The sequence below is a fragment of the Triticum dicoccoides genome, chromosome 6A (assembly GCF_002162155.2).
Source record: "Triticum dicoccoides isolate Atlit2015 ecotype Zavitan chromosome 6A, WEW_v2.0, whole genome shotgun sequence".
NCBI classification, from domain to species: Eukaryota; Viridiplantae; Streptophyta; class Magnoliopsida; order Poales; family Poaceae; genus Triticum; species Triticum dicoccoides.
Genome location: NC_041390.1, coordinates 411652138 through 411668917, shown reverse-complemented (window position 1 = coordinate 411668917; position 16780 = coordinate 411652138). Strand labels below are relative to the sequence as shown.

The 16780-nt window shown below is 46.1% G+C and overlaps 1 protein-coding gene across 1 annotated transcript; it reads left to right on the top strand.

Annotated features, from left to right (window-relative positions):
- The first annotated feature begins 13508 nt into the window (after positions 1 to 13508).
- Positions 13509 to 16136, top strand: LOC119317056. The gene is made up of 4 exons (XM_037591448.1): positions 13509 to 13732; positions 13805 to 13877; positions 15630 to 15719; positions 15862 to 16136. Exons 1-4 carry the CDS (start codon positions 13571 to 13573, stop codon positions 15924 to 15926), a joined length of 390 nt encoding a protein of 129 aa, XP_037447345.1. The 5' UTR covers positions 13509 to 13570; the 3' UTR covers positions 15927 to 16136.
- The last annotated feature ends 644 nt before the right edge of the window (positions 16137 to 16780 follow it).

Here is a 16780-nt window from a genome sequence, read left to right as displayed (position 1 = left end):
AGACTTTCCGGTAACGAGATTGAACTAGGTATTGAGATACCGACGATCAAATCTCGGGCAAGTAACATACCGATGACAAAGGGAACAACGCATGTTGTTATGCGGTTTGACCGATAAAGATCTTCATAGAATATGTGGGAGCCAATATGAGCATCCAGGTTCCGCTATTGGTTATTGACCGGAGACGTGTCTCGGTCATGTCTACATAGTTCTCGAACCCGTAGGGTCCGCACGCTTAACATTCGGCGACGATTTGTATTATGAGTTTATGTGTTTTGATGTACCGAAGGTAGTTCGGAGTCCCAGATGAGATCGGGGACATGACGAGGAGTCTCGAAATGGTTGGGACATAAAGATCGATATATTGGATGACTATATTCGGACATCGGAAAGGTTCCGAGTGGTTCGGGTATTTTTCGGAGTACCGGGGAGTTACGGGAATACGGAGGAAGAAGTATATGGGCCTTATTGGGCTTTAGGAGAGAGAGAGATGCAGGCCGCACGCCCCCCCCCCCAATGACTAGTCCGAATTGGACTAGGGTGAGGGGCGGCGCCCCCTCCTTCCTTTTTTCCCTCTTCCCCTTCCTTGTCTCCTACTCCTACTATTTGGAAGGGGAGGAATCCTACTCCCGATGGGAGTAGGACTCCTCCAGGGCGCGCCATAGGGGCCGGCCCTCTCCCCCTCCTCCACTTCTTTATATACGTGGCCAGGGGGCACCCCATAGACGCACAAGTTGATTTGTTGATCTCTCCCAGCCGTGTGTGGTGCCCCCTCCACCATAATCCACCTCGATCATATCGTAGCGGTGCTCAGGCAAAGCCCTGCGTCGGTAGCATCATCATCACTATCATCAAGCCGTCGTGCTGACGGAACTCTCCTGTATAGCTCTGGTGGATCGGAGTTTGTGGGACGTCATCGAGCTGAACGTGTGCTGAACTCGAAGGTGACGTGCGTTCGGTACTTGGATCGGTCGGATCATGAAGACGTACGGCTACATCAATCGCGTTGTGCTAACGCTTCCGATTTCGGTCTACGAGGGTACGTGGACAACACTCTCCCCTCTCGTTGCCATGCATCACCATGATCCTGTGTGTGCGTAGAATTTTTTTGAATTACTACGTTCCCCAACACGCCATCACCAGCATCTTCGCTAAACGCGGGATGACTGGTTCTTCAGGCAGCGGAGCCGGACATTGGATTCGCTTCACCTTCTCCATCCAGTCCTGAAGAAGCCATAATAATGAAAGCTTAGATATCGTCCTTGAAATAAGCAAGTAGAGGATGCGGTAAAGATTTACCTTGTTGGCGGGGCGATTAATGTTGTACCCGCGGTCCGAGTCTATGGCCGGCGGTATCTCGTTGCCCTTGAAGAGAAACTTCCAGGCATCTTCGTGGGTTGTTTCGAAGAGCCTCTCCAGGATTTGGTGCTTCTTCGGATTAAACTCTCATAGAGAGTAACTTTGGCTTTGGCAAGGGAGAATCTGGCGAACTAGCATCACCTGGATTACATCGACAAGTTTGACATCTTTGTCCACCATGCTTTGAACGCGCGTTTGCAGCACTGTCAGCTCGTCTGGCGATCACCAGTTCGGGCTCTTCTTGACCCAGGAGGTGAGTCGCATGGGAGCGCCAGAGTTGAATTCGAAAGCTGCAGCCCAGGTGGCGCCACGGGGTTCTGTGATGTAGAACCAATGTTTCTGCCATTCTTTTACAGTCTCCACGAAAGTGCCCTTTGGCCAGGAGACATTGGCCAGCTTGCTCGCCATGGCGCCTCCGCACTCCGTGTGCTGGCCATCCACCATCTTCGGCTTCACGTTGAAGACCTTGAGCCACAGCCCGAAGTGGGGTTGGATGCGGAGGAAGGCCTCACACACGATGATGAACGATGAGATGTTGAGGAAGGAGTTCGGGCATAGATCATGGAAATCTAGCCGTAATAGAACATAAGCCCGTGGACGAAGGGGTGGAGTGGAAACCCTAGCCCGTGGAGGAAATGAGGGATGAATACTTCCCTCTCGCTGGGCTTTGGTGTGGGGACGGTTTGCCCCTGGGCTGGAAGATGATGGGCGATTTCCTTCGCCAGGTACTCAGCCGTCTGAAGCTCGGCAACGTCCTCCTCCTTGACGGAGGAGGCCATCCACTTGGCTTGACCTCCGTATCTAGACATGGTTGAGTGCTTTCTCAAAGTGGGAAAAAGATGAGAACTTGGGCGCTGGAGCTCAAGAGTGGAAGGGCAGAGGATGAGATAAGGCGTGGGAGAAGAAAGGGGATTCTTATCTCCTTATAAGGGCAGTGAATATTGAACGCCTCCCCACTCACCTTAGAATTTGCCTACTCTCAAGGGCTGTGTAAACGGCACGGTTGGGTTACCCACGCCCGTATTGATGAGAATCCCACAATAAGGGGACACGATCTCTGCTTCGACAAGACGTGCCAATGGCAACCGCGTCTCGAAACATGGAGCGGCAGACAAAAAAGGTTCGAAATTATGACCGGGCAGACGTAATGTCATGTTGTAAAAAGTTGTCAGCAGATTGGACTCGTGGATTATTATATTCTCTCTGCGGTTGTGTGTGGTGTGCGTGTTATAGGTCCGGACACGATCAATACGTCCGAAGACTGTCTTGGAGTTCGGAAGGAGGAACCCGCCTTACAATGCCGAAGACAGAACTACGCGCCGGATACCTTGTCATTGAAGCTAGGTTCAGGGGCTACTGAGGGAGTCCTGGACTAACGGGTCCTCGGGTGTCCAGCCTATTAGCCATGGGCCGGACTGATGGGATGTGAAGAACACGAAGACCGAAGACTGCCCCGTGTCCGGATGGGACTCTCCTTGGCGTGGAGGGCAAGCTTGGCGACCAAACATGTAGATTCCTTTCTTTGTAACCGACCTTGTGTAACCCTAGATCCTCCCGGTGTCTATATAAACCGGAGGACTTAGTCCGGAGGGGGATATTCATTACCATAGCCATACAAGCTAGGCCTCTAGGGTTTAGCCATTACGATCTCGTGGTAGATCAACTCTTGTAATACTCATATTCATCAATATCAATCAAGCAGGATGTAGGGTATTACCTCCATAGAGAGGGCCCGAACCTGGGTAAACATCGTGTCCCCTGTCTCCTGTTACCATCGACCTTAGTCACACAGTTCAGGACCCCCTACCCAAGATCTGCCGGTTTTGACACCGACACGCGGTGCGGGCGGTGGAGCGCTGAGCGCGGGAGGCTCGGGTGCGGCCTCACGCGAGCGGGCGCGGTGCGCGGGCGGCAGGAGGAGGGGCAGCACGGTAGCCGCTGAAGGAAATATGCCCTAGAGGAAATAATAAAGTTATTATTTATTTCCTTATATCATGATAAATGTTTATTATTCATGCTAGAATTGTATTAACCGGAAACATAATACATGTGTGAATACATAGACAAACAGAGTGTCACTAGTATGCCTCTACTTGACTAGCTCGTTGATCAAAGATGGTTATGTTTCCTAACCATGGACATGAGTTGTCATTTGATTAACATGATCACATCATTAGGAGAATGATGTGATTGACTTGACCCATTCCGTTAGCTTAGCACTTGATCGTTTAGTTTGTTGCTATTGCTTTCTTCATGACTTATACATGTTCTTATGACTATGAGATTATGCAACTCCCGTTTACCAGAGGAACACTTTGTGTGCCACCAAACGTCACAACGTAATTGGGTGATTATAAAGGTGCTCTACAGGTGTCTCCGAAGGTACTTGTTGGGTTGGCGTATTTCGAGATTAGGATTTGTCACTCTAATTGTCGGAGAGGTATCTCTGGGCCCTCTCGATAATGCACATCACTTAAGCCTTGCTATGCATCACCATGATCACCAACACTCTCCCCTCTCGTTGCTATGCATCACCATGATCATGTGTGTGCGTAGGAAATTTTTTAAAATTACTACGTTCCCCAACAGTGGCATCCGAGCCAGGTTTTATCCGTTGATGTTATATGCACGAGTAGAACACAAGTGAGTTGTGGGCGATATAAGTCATACTGTGTACCAGCATGTCATACTTTGGTTCAGCGGTATTGTTGGATGAAGCAGCCCGGACCGACATTACGCGTATGCTTACGCGAGACTGGTTCTACCGACATGCTTTGCACACAGGTGGCTGGCGGGTGTCAGTTTCTCCAACTTTAGTTGAACCGAGTGTGGCTACGCCCGGTCTTTGCGAAGGTTAAAACAGCACCAACTTGACAAACTATCATTGTGGTTTTGATGCGTAGGTAAGAACGGTTCTTGCTAAGCCCGTAGCAGCCACGTAAAACTTGCAACAACAAAGTAGAGGACGTCTAACTTGTTTTTTCAGGGCATGTTGTGATGTGATATGGTCAAGACATGATGCTAAATTTTATTGTATGAGATGATCATGTTTTGTAACCGAGTTATCGGCAACTGGCAGGAGCCATATGGTTGTCGCTTTATTGTATGCAATGCAATCGCGATGTAATGCTTTACTTTATCACTAAGCGGTAGCGATAGTCGTGGAAGCATAAGATTGGCGAGATGACAATGATGCTACGATGGAGATCAAGGTGTTGCGCCGGTGACGATGGTGATCATGACGGTACTTCGGAGATGGAGATCACAAGTACAAGATGATGATGGCCATATCATATCACTTATATTGATTGCATGAGATGTTTATCTTTTATGCATCTTATCTTGCTTTGATTAACGGTAGCATTATAAGATGATCTCTCACTAAATTTCAAGATAAAAGTGTTCTCCCTGAGTATGCACCATTGCCAAAGTTCGTCGTGCCCAGACACCACGTGATGATCGGGTGTGATAAGCTCTACGTCCATCTACAACGGGTGCAAGCCAGTTTTGCACACGCAGAATACTCAGGTTAAACTTGACGAGCCTAGCATATGCAGATATGGCCTCGGAACACTGAGACTGAAAGGTCGAGCGTGAATCATATATTAGATATGATCAACATAGTGATGTTCACCATTGAAAACTACTCCATTTCACATGATGATCGGTTATGGTTTAGTTGATTTGGATCACGTGATCACTTAGAAGATTAGAGGGATGTCTTTCTAACTGGGAGTTCTTAAGTAATATGATTAATTGAACTTAAATTTATCATGAACTTAGTCCTGGTAGTATTAGCATATCTATGTTGTAGATCAATAGCTCACGTTTAGCTCCCTTGTTTTATTTTTGATATGTTCCTAGAGAAAACTAAGTTGAAAGATGTTAGTTCCAATGATGCGGATTGGATCCATGATCCGAGGTTTATCCTCATTGCTGCACAGAAGAATTATGTCCTTGATGCACCGCTAGGTGACAAACCTATTGCAGGAGTAGATGCAGATGTTATGAACGTTTGGCTAGCTCAATATGATGACTACTTGATAGTTTAGTGCACCATGCTTAAACGGCTTAGAATCAGGACTTCAAAGACATTTTGAATGTCATGGACCATATGAGATGTTCCAGGAGTTGAAGTTAATATTTCAAGTAAATACCCGAGTTGAGAGATATGAATTCTCCAACAAGTTCTATAGCTAAAAGATGGAGGAGAATAGCTCAAGCAGTGAGCATGTGCTCAGATTGTCTGGGTACTACAATCGATTGAATCAAGTGGGAGTTAATCTTCTAGATAAAATAGTGATTGACAGAATTCTCTAGTCACCATCACCAAGTTAGTAGAACTTCGTGATGAACTATAATATGCAAGGGATAACGGAAACGATTCCCAAGCTCTTCGTGATGCTGAAATCGACGAAGGTAGAAATTAAGAAAAGCATCAAGTGTTGATGGTAAAACCACTAGTTTCAAGTAAAGGGACAAATGGAAGAAAGGGGAACTTCAAGAAGAATAGCAAGCAAGTTGCTGCTCAGGAGAAGAAACTCAAGCCTGGACCTAAGCCAGAGACTGAGTGCTTCTACTGCAAAGGGACTGGTCACTGGAAGCGGAACTGCCCCAAGTATTTGGCGGATAAGAAGGATGGCAAAGTGAACAAAGGTATATTTGATATAAAGATTATTGATGTGTATTTTACTAGTATTCGTAGCAACCCCTCAGTATTTGATGCTGGTTCAGTTGCTAAGAGTAGTAACTCGAAACGGGAGTTGCAGAATGAACAGAGACTAGTTAAGGGTGAAGTGACGATGTGTGTTGGAAGTGGTTCCAAGATTGATATGATCATCATCGCACACTCCCTATACTTTCGGGATTAGTGTTGAACCTAAATAAGTGTTATTTTGTGAGCATGAATATGATTTGATCATGTTTATTGCAATACGGTTATTCATTTAAGTAAGAGAATAAATTATTGTTCTGTTTACATGAATAAAACCTTCTATGGTCATACACCCAATGAAAATGGTTTGTTGGATCTCGATTGTAGTGATACACATTCTCATAATATTGAAGCCAAAATATGCAAAGTTAATAATGATAGTGCAACTTATTTGTGGCACTGCCGTTTAGGTCATATTGGTGTAAAGCGCATGGAGAAAATCCATGCTGATGGGCTTTTGGAATCACTTGATTGTGAATCAGTTGATGCTTGCGAACCGTGCCTCATGGGCAAGATGACTAAGACTCCATTCTCCGGAACAATGGAGCAAGCAACTGACTTATTGGAAATAATACATACTGATGTATGCAGTCCGATGAATGTTGAGGCTCGCGGCGGGTATCGTTATTTTCTGATCTTCACAGTTGATTTGAGCAGATATGAGTATATCTACTTGATGAAACACAAGTCTGAAACATTTGAAAAGTTCAAAGAATTTCAGAGTGAAGTGGAGAATCATCGTAACAAAAATAAAAGTTTCTACGATATGATCGCAGAAGTAAAATATTTGAGTTACGAGTTTGGCCTTCAGTTAAAACAATGTGAAATAGTTTCACTACTCACGCCACCTGGAACAGCACAGTGTAATGGTGTGTCCGAACGTCGTAGCCGTACTTTATTAGATATGGTGCGATCTATGATGTCTCTTACCGATTTACCACTATCATTTTGGGGTTATGCATTAGAGACAGCTACATTCACGTTAAATAGGGCACCATCTAAATCCGTTGAGACGACACCGTATGAACTGTGGTTTAGCAAGAAACCTAAGCTGTCGTTTCTTGAAGTTTGGGGTTGCAACACTTATGTGAAAAGGTTTCATCTTGATAAGCTCAAACCCAAGTCGGAGAAGTGTATCTTCATAGGATACCCAAAAGTAACTGTTGGGTACACCTTCTATCACAGATCCGAAGGCAAGATATTTGTTGCTGAGAATGGATCCTTCCTAGAGAAGGAGTTTCTCTCGAAAGAAGTGAGTGGGAGGAAAGTAGAACTTAATGAGGTAACTGTACCTGCTCCCTTATTGGAAAGTAGTTCATCACAGAAATATGTTCCTGTGACTACTACACCAATTAGTGAGGAAGCTAATGATGATGATCATGTAACTTCAGATCAAGTTACTACCGAACCTCGTAGGTAAACCAGAGTGAGATCCGCACCAGAGTGGTACAGTAATCCTGTTCTGGAGGTCATGTTACTTGACCATGACGAGCCTACGAACTATGAGGAAGCGATGATGAGCCCAAATTCCGCGAAATGGCTTGAGGCCATGAAATCTGAGATGAGATCCATGTATGAGAACAAAGTATGGACTTTGATTGACTTGCTCATTGATCGGCGAGCCATTGAGATTAAATGGATCTTCAAGAGGAAGACGGACGCTGATAGTAGTGTTACTATCTACAAAGCTAGAATTGTCGCAAAAAGGTTTTCGACAAGTTCAAGGTGTTGACTATGATGAGAGTTTCTTACTCGTATCTATGCTTAAGTCTGTCCGAATCATGTTAGCAATTGCCGCATTTTATGAAATCTAGCAAATGGATAAACAAAACTGCATTCCTTAATGGATTTATTAAAGAAGAGTTGTATATGATGCAACCAGAAGGTTTTGTCAATCCTAAAGGTACTAACAAAATATGCAAGCTCCAGCGATCCATCTATGGACTGGTGCAAGCATCTTGGAGTTGGAATATATGCTTTGATAAGTTGATCAAAGCATATAGTTTTGTACAGACTTTTGGAGAAGTCTGTATTTACAAGAAAGTGAGTGGGAGCTCTGTAGCATTTCTGATATTATATGTGGATGACATATTGCTGATTGGAAATGATATAGAATTTCTGGATAGCATAAAGGGATACTTGAATAAGAGTTTTTCAATGAAAGACCTCTGTGGAGCTGCTTACATATTGAGCATCAAGATCTATAGAGATAGATCAAGACGCTTGATAAGTTTTTTCAATGAGTACATACCTTGACAAGATTTTGAAGTAGTTCAAAATGGAACTGTCAAATAAGGATTTCTTGCCTGTATTACAAGGTGTGAAGATGAGTAGGACTCAAAACCCGACCACGGCAGAAGATAGAGAGAGAATGAAAGTCATTCCCTATGCCTCAGCCATAGGTTCTATAAAGTATGCCATGCTGTGTACCAGACCTATTGTATACCCTGCCCTGAGTTTGGCAAAGGAGTACAATAGTGATCTAGGATTAGATCACTGGACATTGGTCAAAATTATCCTTAGTGGAATAAGGATATGTTTCTCGATTATGGAAGTGACAAAAGGTTCGTCGTAAAGGGTTATGTCGATGCAAATTTTGACACTGATCCAGATGACTCTAAATCTCAATCTGGATACATATTGAAAGTGGGAGCAATTAGCTAGAGTAGCTCTGTGCAGAGCATTGTTGACATAGAAATTTGCAAAATACTTACGGATCTGAATGTGGCAGACCCGTTGACTAAACTTCTCTCACAAGCAAAACATGATCACACCTCAGTACTCTTTGGGTGTTAATCACATAGCGATGTGAACTAGATTATTGATTCTAGTAAACCCTTTGGGTGTTGGTCAGATGTCTATGCGAACTATGGGTGTTAATCACATGGTGATGTGAACTATTGGTATTAAATCACATGGCGATGTGAACTAGATTATTGACTCTAGTGCAAGTGGGAGACTGAAGGAAATATGCCCTAGAGGAAATAATAAAGTTATTATTTATTTCCTTATATCACGATAAATGTTTATTATTCATGCTAGAATTGTATTAACCGGAAACATAATACATGTGTGAATACATAGACAAACAGAGTGTCACTAGTATGCCTCTACTTGACTAGCTCGTTGATCAAAGATGGTTATGTTTCCTAACCATGGACATGAGTTGTCATTTGATTAACGGGATCACATCATTAGGAGAATGATGTGATTGACTTGACCCATTCCGTTAGCTTAGCACTTGATCGTTTAGTTTGTTGCTATTGCTTTCTTCATGACTTATACATGTTCCTATGACTATGAGATTATGCAACTCCTGTTTATCAGAGGAACACTTTGTGTGCCACAAAACGTCACAACGTAACGGTGATTATAAAGGTGCTCTACAGGTGTCTCCGGAGGTACTTGTTGGGTTGGCGTATTTCGAGATTAGGATTTGTCACTCCAATTGTCGGAGAGGTATCTCTGGGCCCTCTCGGTAATGCACATCACTTAAGCCTTGCAAGCATTGCAACTAATGAGTTAGTTGCGGAATGATGTATTACGGAACGAGTAAAGAGACTTGCCGGTAACGAGATTGAACTAGGTATTGAGATACCGACGATCGAATCTCGGGCAAGTAACATACCGATGACAAAGGGAACAATGTATGTTGTTATGCGGTCTGACCGATAAAGATCTTCGTAGAATATGTGGGAGCCAATATGAGCATCCAGATTCCGCTATTGGTTATTGACCAGAGACATGTCTCGGTCATGTCTACATAGTTCTCGAACCCATAGGGTCCGCACGCTTAAAGTTTCGGTGACGGTTGTATTATGAGTTTATGTGATTAGATGTACCGAAGGTAGTACGGAGTCCCGGATGAGATCGGGGACATGATGAGGAGTCTCGAAATGGTCGAGACGTAAAGATCGATATATTGGATGACTATATTCGGACATCGGAAAGGTTCCGAGTGATTCAGGTATTTTCAGGGGTACCGGAGAGTTACGGGAATACGAGGAAGAAGTAATGGGACTCATGGGCCAAGTGGTGGAAGAGAGGAGGCAGGGCGCGCGGCCCCCCTAGCCCAAACCGAATTGGACTAGGGGGCCGACCCCCCTTTCCTCCTTTTCCTCCTTCTCCTTCCTTCTCCTTCTCCTCCTTCCTTTCCTCCTCCTAGTAGGAGTAGGAAAGGGGAGTCCTACTCCTACTAGGAGGAGGACTCCTCCTCCTGGCGCGCCCATAGAGGGCCGGCCGGCCTCCCCCCTTGCTCCTTTATATACAGGGGCAGGGGGCACCTCTAAACACACAAGTTGATCAGTTGATCTCTCCCAGCCGTGTGCGGTGCCCCCTCCACCATATTCCACCTTGGTCATATCGTAGCGGTGCTTAGGCGAAGCCCTGTGTCGGTAGCAACATCATTACTGTCACCACGCCGTTGTGCTGACGGAACTCTCCCGTGAAGCTCTGCTGGATCGGAGTTCGCGGGATGTCATCGAGCTGAACGTGTGCTGAACTAGGAGGTGCCGTGCGTTCGGTACTTGGATCGGTCGGATCGTGAAGACGTACGAGTACATCAACCGCGTTGTGCTAACGCTTCCGCTTTCGGTCTATGAGGGTACGTGGACAACACTCTCCCCTCTCGTTGCTATGCATCACCATGATCTTGTGTGTGCGTAGATTTTTTTTTGAAATTACTACGTTCCCCAACAGCCGCGGGCGCGGCGTGCGGGCGAGGCGCACGTGTGCGGCGGAGAGGGGCAGAGGAGAAGGAGGGGCTCACAAGGAGTTGCAAGGCACAGGGCAGTGGGGGTTGAGGAGGAAAACGGAGACGACCGGCGACGGGGAGGCAGGCCGTCGTGGTGGCTCCGAACGTCGACAGACGAGGGCAAGGCGGCGGCGCACGGCGGCATCGTGCCCCGATCCGGTCTGGATCGGGGGAGGGGGAGGGGAGAGCGTCGTGGGGGAGGTGGGGAGTGGGCTATAATTTAACCGGATGGAGTGGGGGTTATTGGGAGTGGGGGGTGGCCGGTTGGGCCGGCCTGGTGGGCCGAAGCCCAGTGGGGGTTCCCCTTTTCTTTCTTTTTGTATTTGTTTTGTTTTTTGTTTTTATTCTTTTTCTTTTATTTATTTTCCCCCTTCTAATTTAATTCATTTTAATATATTTAGGCATTCCGTAAAAGCGTGGTTCTTTCACCATAAATACCTAGGCATTAATTGGCACCTTCCGAACATTATAGTTTTAGTGTTTGAAAACTTTTGATGTTTGACAAAAATTCAAATTTGAATTCGAAACATTTTAAACTGATGTGAGATTAGCAACAGTAACGGAGGTGACGCGGCATTATTATCATAGGTTCACTGTAGCTTAATTATCCGGGCTTTACACGGCGCCCCCTATAGCCGTAGCATTCGCGCCCCCGGCCCCCCCCCGGTGCCCATGGCTTCCTCGGCGCCCTCGGCCCCCTTCGGTGCCCTAGGCGCCTTCGGTGCCCCCCCCCCCGGCGCCTGTGGCCGGTCTGCCCGAGCCCGTATGGGTGTTTTTCGTCCAAGCTCACGCTATGCCTTGGATGACTACGTTCATGCGGTGTCCACCTCTAAGCCGTCGCCGTTGCCGTCCTTCTTTCGAGCCGCTCCTCGTGACCCGCTCTAGATGCCTGCGATGCAAGAGGAGTTTGATGCCCTGTTGCGCAACCGGACGTGGCAGCTTGTTCCTCGTCCCCGGCACGCCAACATGATTATCGGAAGTGGATCTTTAAACACAAGCTCCGTCCTGATGGTACCCTGGATCACCACAAAGCGTGTTGGGTCATTCGTGGCTTCTGCCAGCGTGTTGGCATCGACTTCACTGACACCTTCGCTCCGGTCGTCAAGCCCGACATGATACGCACGGTTCTCCACCTTGCGGTCTCCCGTGCTTGGCCGGTGCACTAGATGAACGTCTCCAACGCCTTCCTCCATGGTCACCTCGAGGAGTAGGTCTTCTGCCAGCAGCCCACCGAGTTTGTTGACCCGACGCTTCCCAACCACGTGTGCCTACTTTCGCGGTCCTTGTACGGACTCAAGCAGGCTCCGCGCGCTTGGTACCAGCGCATCGCGGCGTTTCTCCACCAGCTTGGGTTCCGCTCTACCCGCTCGGATGGCTCGCTCTTCGTCTATCATCAGGGATCTGACACAGCCTACTTGCTGCTCTATGTCGACGACATCATCCTGACGGCATGTACGGCTGGTCTTCTCAGTCAGCTCACGGCTCGTCTTCGTGCTGAGTTCGTCATCAAGGACTTGGGTTCTTTGCACTACTTCCTCGGTGTCGAGGTGGTGCGCCGTCCGGATGGCTTCTTCCTTCATTAGCGGAAGTATGCTCACGAGCTCCTGGAGTGCGCCTGCATGCTTAACTATAAGCCCGCCGCTACGCTTGTTGATACGAAGGCCAAGCTTTCTGCCACAGATGGTTCTCCTGCTCCGGATGCTGCTTTCTATCGGTCTATCATTGGTGCTCTCTAGTACCTCACTCTGACTTGACCGGAGATCCAGTATGCCGTGTGTCTTCATATGCATGCTCCTCGAGACGTTCACTGGGCTGCCGTCAAGCGAATTCTTCGCTAGCTCTGTGGCACTATGGATCTTGGCGTCACGCTTCACGCCTCCACCGACACCGCCCTCACCGCCTACTCCGATGCAGACTGGGTGGGCTGCCCTGACACTCGTCGCTTCACTTCGGACTATTGTGTCTACCTTGAACCCTCACTTATCTCGTGGTCGTCCAAGTGGCAGCCTACAGTCTCTCATTCTAGTGCTGAGGCTGAGTATCGTGCGGTGGCCAATGTCATCACCGAGTGTTCGTGGCTTCGCCAGCTGCTTCAGGAGCTCTCTTGCCCTGTTGGCCGTGCCACGATAGTCTACTGCGACAACGTCTTGGTGGTCTACCTCTCCGCTAACCCGGTGCATCATCAACGGACCAAGCATATTGAGTTGGATATTCATTTTGTTCGGGAATAGGTGGACCTTAGCCATATTCGTGTTTTACACGTCCCTACTTCCCAACAATTTGCCAATATCATGACCAAGGGCTTGCCTACGGCATCATTTGAGGAGTTTCGGTCCAGTCTTTGCGTCAGCAGCGGTGCCGCTTCGACTGAGGGGGGGATGGGTGGGTGGGTGAATGTTGAGTATATGTGTTATGTGCATATTGTGTATTGAGCCCACCTCCTAGTTTCTTGTATAGTTGAGGTCCGAGGACTATTTTATACATTATATATACGTGACTATGCACGAAGAGCAATGTGTCGTGCAATTACAACATCATACAACAAGTAGCACCCTCGCAAAAAAAAGATGTCACACTTTGGGCAGGCATGCCCTAGTAGCACGAATCTTCAAGCGGCCGAGCAGACACGTGTGCCTGCGCGAATCTCCAGTCAGTAGAGAAGGGTTAAAGGCCGGGGCGGAAGGGTTCGGTCGGCTTCCTCTCCTCTCCTCCTCTTCCGCGGCGGCCGAGACCCACCCGCCGCCATGGCCAAGTACAACGTGGTGCAGAAGAGCAAGCGCGAGTCCAGCCATGACCGCAAGCGCCGCGCCCATGGGGATCCCAACTCCGGCAAGCTCAAGCACCACAACGCGCCCATCGCCATATCTGGCAAGCGCAAGCGCAAGCTCCTGCGCCGCCTCAACCGGGTAGGTTCTATCTCCTTCCGCCTCCCCTCCTACTTATTTCCCTGGTGGCGCTCTGATGCTTGTTTGGTGCAGGATCAGAAGGAGGCTGTGATGGTTAAGGCGCTGGAGAACAACATGGGCGACGTCGACATGGTGTCTGCTGAAGGTACAGTCTCGGTTTGCTTGATTATTTCGAGCCGAATGGAGGGGATTAGCCAGTTTGCTTATTTGTCTGTAGACCTGCGTAATTTGCACGAGAATTTGGTTACTAGTGATTCGGGAGCATTGCCCATTTGCTCTAGATGTGTTGCATTCCCTTGATCGTAGTGTTTTTGCATTGCGTTGCCACATGGTCGTGAGGTCGTCCATTTAAGTTATATATGGAATTTGTTGTCGAGTCATGTGTTGTGCGTTTCTTTTAGGTTCAGTTGAACCATTCATGGTAATCGTAACATTGGTGATGTTGCTGATGCTCGCTTTGATGTTGTCTGTAATGTTCATCTCGACTTTTTAAGCTCTGATTACTGATTACACTGGTATGATAAAATGGTGGTCGAAGCATAACTTAGAGTGTTACCTTGTTGTAAAATGATCCTATTTGTTGTCAGTCTACTAGTGGCATAAATTAATGGTACACTTAGGTTGAACAGTTAGTTACCAGTTAAATTTGGTGTTGCAGATAGGATGCTAAGGCTCAGGGTGACACATTATGTTTCCTAGGTTTGCTTGGTGTTGAAATGTCTGTTTCTTGGTTGCATTCTATTTTATCATGATGAAATATGTTTCAAAACGATATTGATTTATCCAACTTCTTGAATTCTGCTCGGTATGCTTCAGTATGAAGATGTCTGAATTAGTGGTGGAGTGCCACAAAAAAAAAGAACTAGTGATGAATTGATGGTACCCATCTATATTTATACTAATTGAATTTACGCTGGTGCCCAGATGGTAGTGATAAAGTTCATATGTAATTATGTAGTGTCATTTACCTCGCTTCTTTACAGCTTCAATGGCATCGTCTACTTTATTCTGATTCCTAGGTTCCTTTTCTCTGCTAAAGATTTTATTCTTCATTTGCGAAGAAAGACTCTTATTTTGCTCCTGATAGATTTTTCTGATGGTAGGGCTGCATAACCTTCTTGTAAGTTCCGACTAGTTTAGTCCAGCTAGCTAGTTTGCCTAGTGATAACTGTACTTACTCCAAGAAGAAACAAGAATCAGTGTCATAACTCTATATTGTTGAATGCTGTAGTTACCAAGCCATGGTAACCATTTGAGAAGTGGCATTTATGCTTGGTACCCATTGAGGTAGTTTAAACAAAAACAGTCATGTTTAGAAAATTGCCATACCAAACTAAGGCCATGGCATTGCCGTGGATTATCATGAGATAAAAAAAATAGTAAATAAAGCATCCAGTATTGCTATTCCTGTATTAGTATTTCATTTACATGTGTAGTTGTGTTTCTAGTATATTATGATAAATTATCGTAAAAGCAAAAAACAGTGTACATTTTGAAAAAGTAGCTAGGACAGGACTATCTATATGTGCCACTCGTGCCCCTTATTATTTTGTATTGTCCTTGATTTTGCAACATAATGATGTACTCCCTCCGTCCCAAGAGCGTTTTTCACACTAGCGTAGTGTGAAAAACGCTCTTATATTATGGGACGGAGGGAGTATTTGTTTTGCACTGGGACGCGTTCATGACCAACCATGAGTGCCGATGGACCTAATTCTCTCTGCTGCTTATGGAGGGAACTATGTTGTCTTCCATTTATTTATTTCTGGTTAAATGTTTCAGTGTGTTGTTTGATGTCGTTTCTGCATATATTTGTTGCCATCACTTATTTGTGTGTGCCCGTGCGTGTCGCTCATCATTGCAGTGCTATTGCTTATCTTTGTACTTTAACATACAGCATCTTCGGAAACTGCAAAGGACAAGTCTCAGATGAAGTTTAATGTGAAGAAAAACTCAAGAATACAGATCAAAAGATTGAAAGGCAAAGGTTAGTTATTCTGATATTCAAGTAACATGATACATCAAACACTGATATGTTGCTCCAATTTTCTATCTTTGAATTGACTGAGAAGTTTACTCCTATTCTGCGTTTGTCTGGTTGAAAGATTCACTCGAGCTTCATTCCACAGGTAGAAAGAAAGCCAAAAATGTGAAGCCGCCAACGAAGGAAAAAGCTGATGCCATGGTAGAGTGACTGTTAAGAGTGAAGCAGTATCGTAATATGAAAGTTTATGGGGCACAAGCAAGGGCTAGCGGTACTAGAGCTTGTGCATTAACTTGTATGGAATTCAGACATCTTTTGAAGTAGATTTATGCACGGTTTTCTTCCTGATACCATTTTGTCAAGATCTTGTTTTGGTTTGGTTTGAATTGGGCTCAGCTAAATTGCCCGCCTCGTTGTGTCTGCTGTGGCTCGTCGGATCCAACTGAATTGGAGATCACTGTTGCATACTCTACTCTATATTTCAGATATGGCTACTACGATGACTGCAAGCCGCTAACGGAATCGAAGTCTTATTTTACTCAACGCCGTAACTTAGGCACACAAGTTAAGGGCATCTCCAACACACGTCTGGAGGTTTGTGGGTGTCCGGACCTATACCACGTAGGACTTCGACATCCTCAGCCAACTGAAATCCCTTACCTGGCCTTTCCTTTGCTTTGCATCCACACCCTCTTTGTTCGATGTCGTCATTTTACCTCTTTGGCTGCCAGCCTAGGCTTGTTGGACTTCTGCAGCCCTCACCTACGCGCTTGCCTGCCTTGGACTACGCTGTCGTCCACATAGGATCCGTAACTTGAGCCTCTCTAAACCAAGAATTGAAGACTTTGTGCTCATGCTCTAAAGGATTGAGACTAGATTAAGTTGTCGTGCCACCTTGTTGTTCTATGGTGACAAATTAACTAAATTAGTCTTCTTTGGTATGCCATTTTTTTCATGTGCATCCTCTCTGTGGTCCATCTGATCAACAAATACTTGACACATTGCTTCTGAAGAAAGTATGGATCGGAAGAGAAAGAAGCTGACTCTGATTTCTTGGGATAAAG

Bases quoted from the DNA above. Each gene is read 5' to 3' on its own strand.
- LOC119317056 (XM_037591448.1), top strand. From the start codon at position 13,571: ATGGCCAAGTACAACGTGGTGCAGAAGAGCAAGCGCGAGTCCAGCCAT. The intron at 13,878-15,629 runs GTACAGTCTCGG...TTTAACATACAG, and splicing joins CGACATGGTGTCTGCTGAAG to CATCTTCGGAAACTGCAAAG. The intron at 15,720-15,861 runs GTTAGTTATTCT...TTCATTCCACAG, and splicing joins CAAAAGATTGAAAGGCAAAG to GTAGAAAGAAAGCCAAAAAT.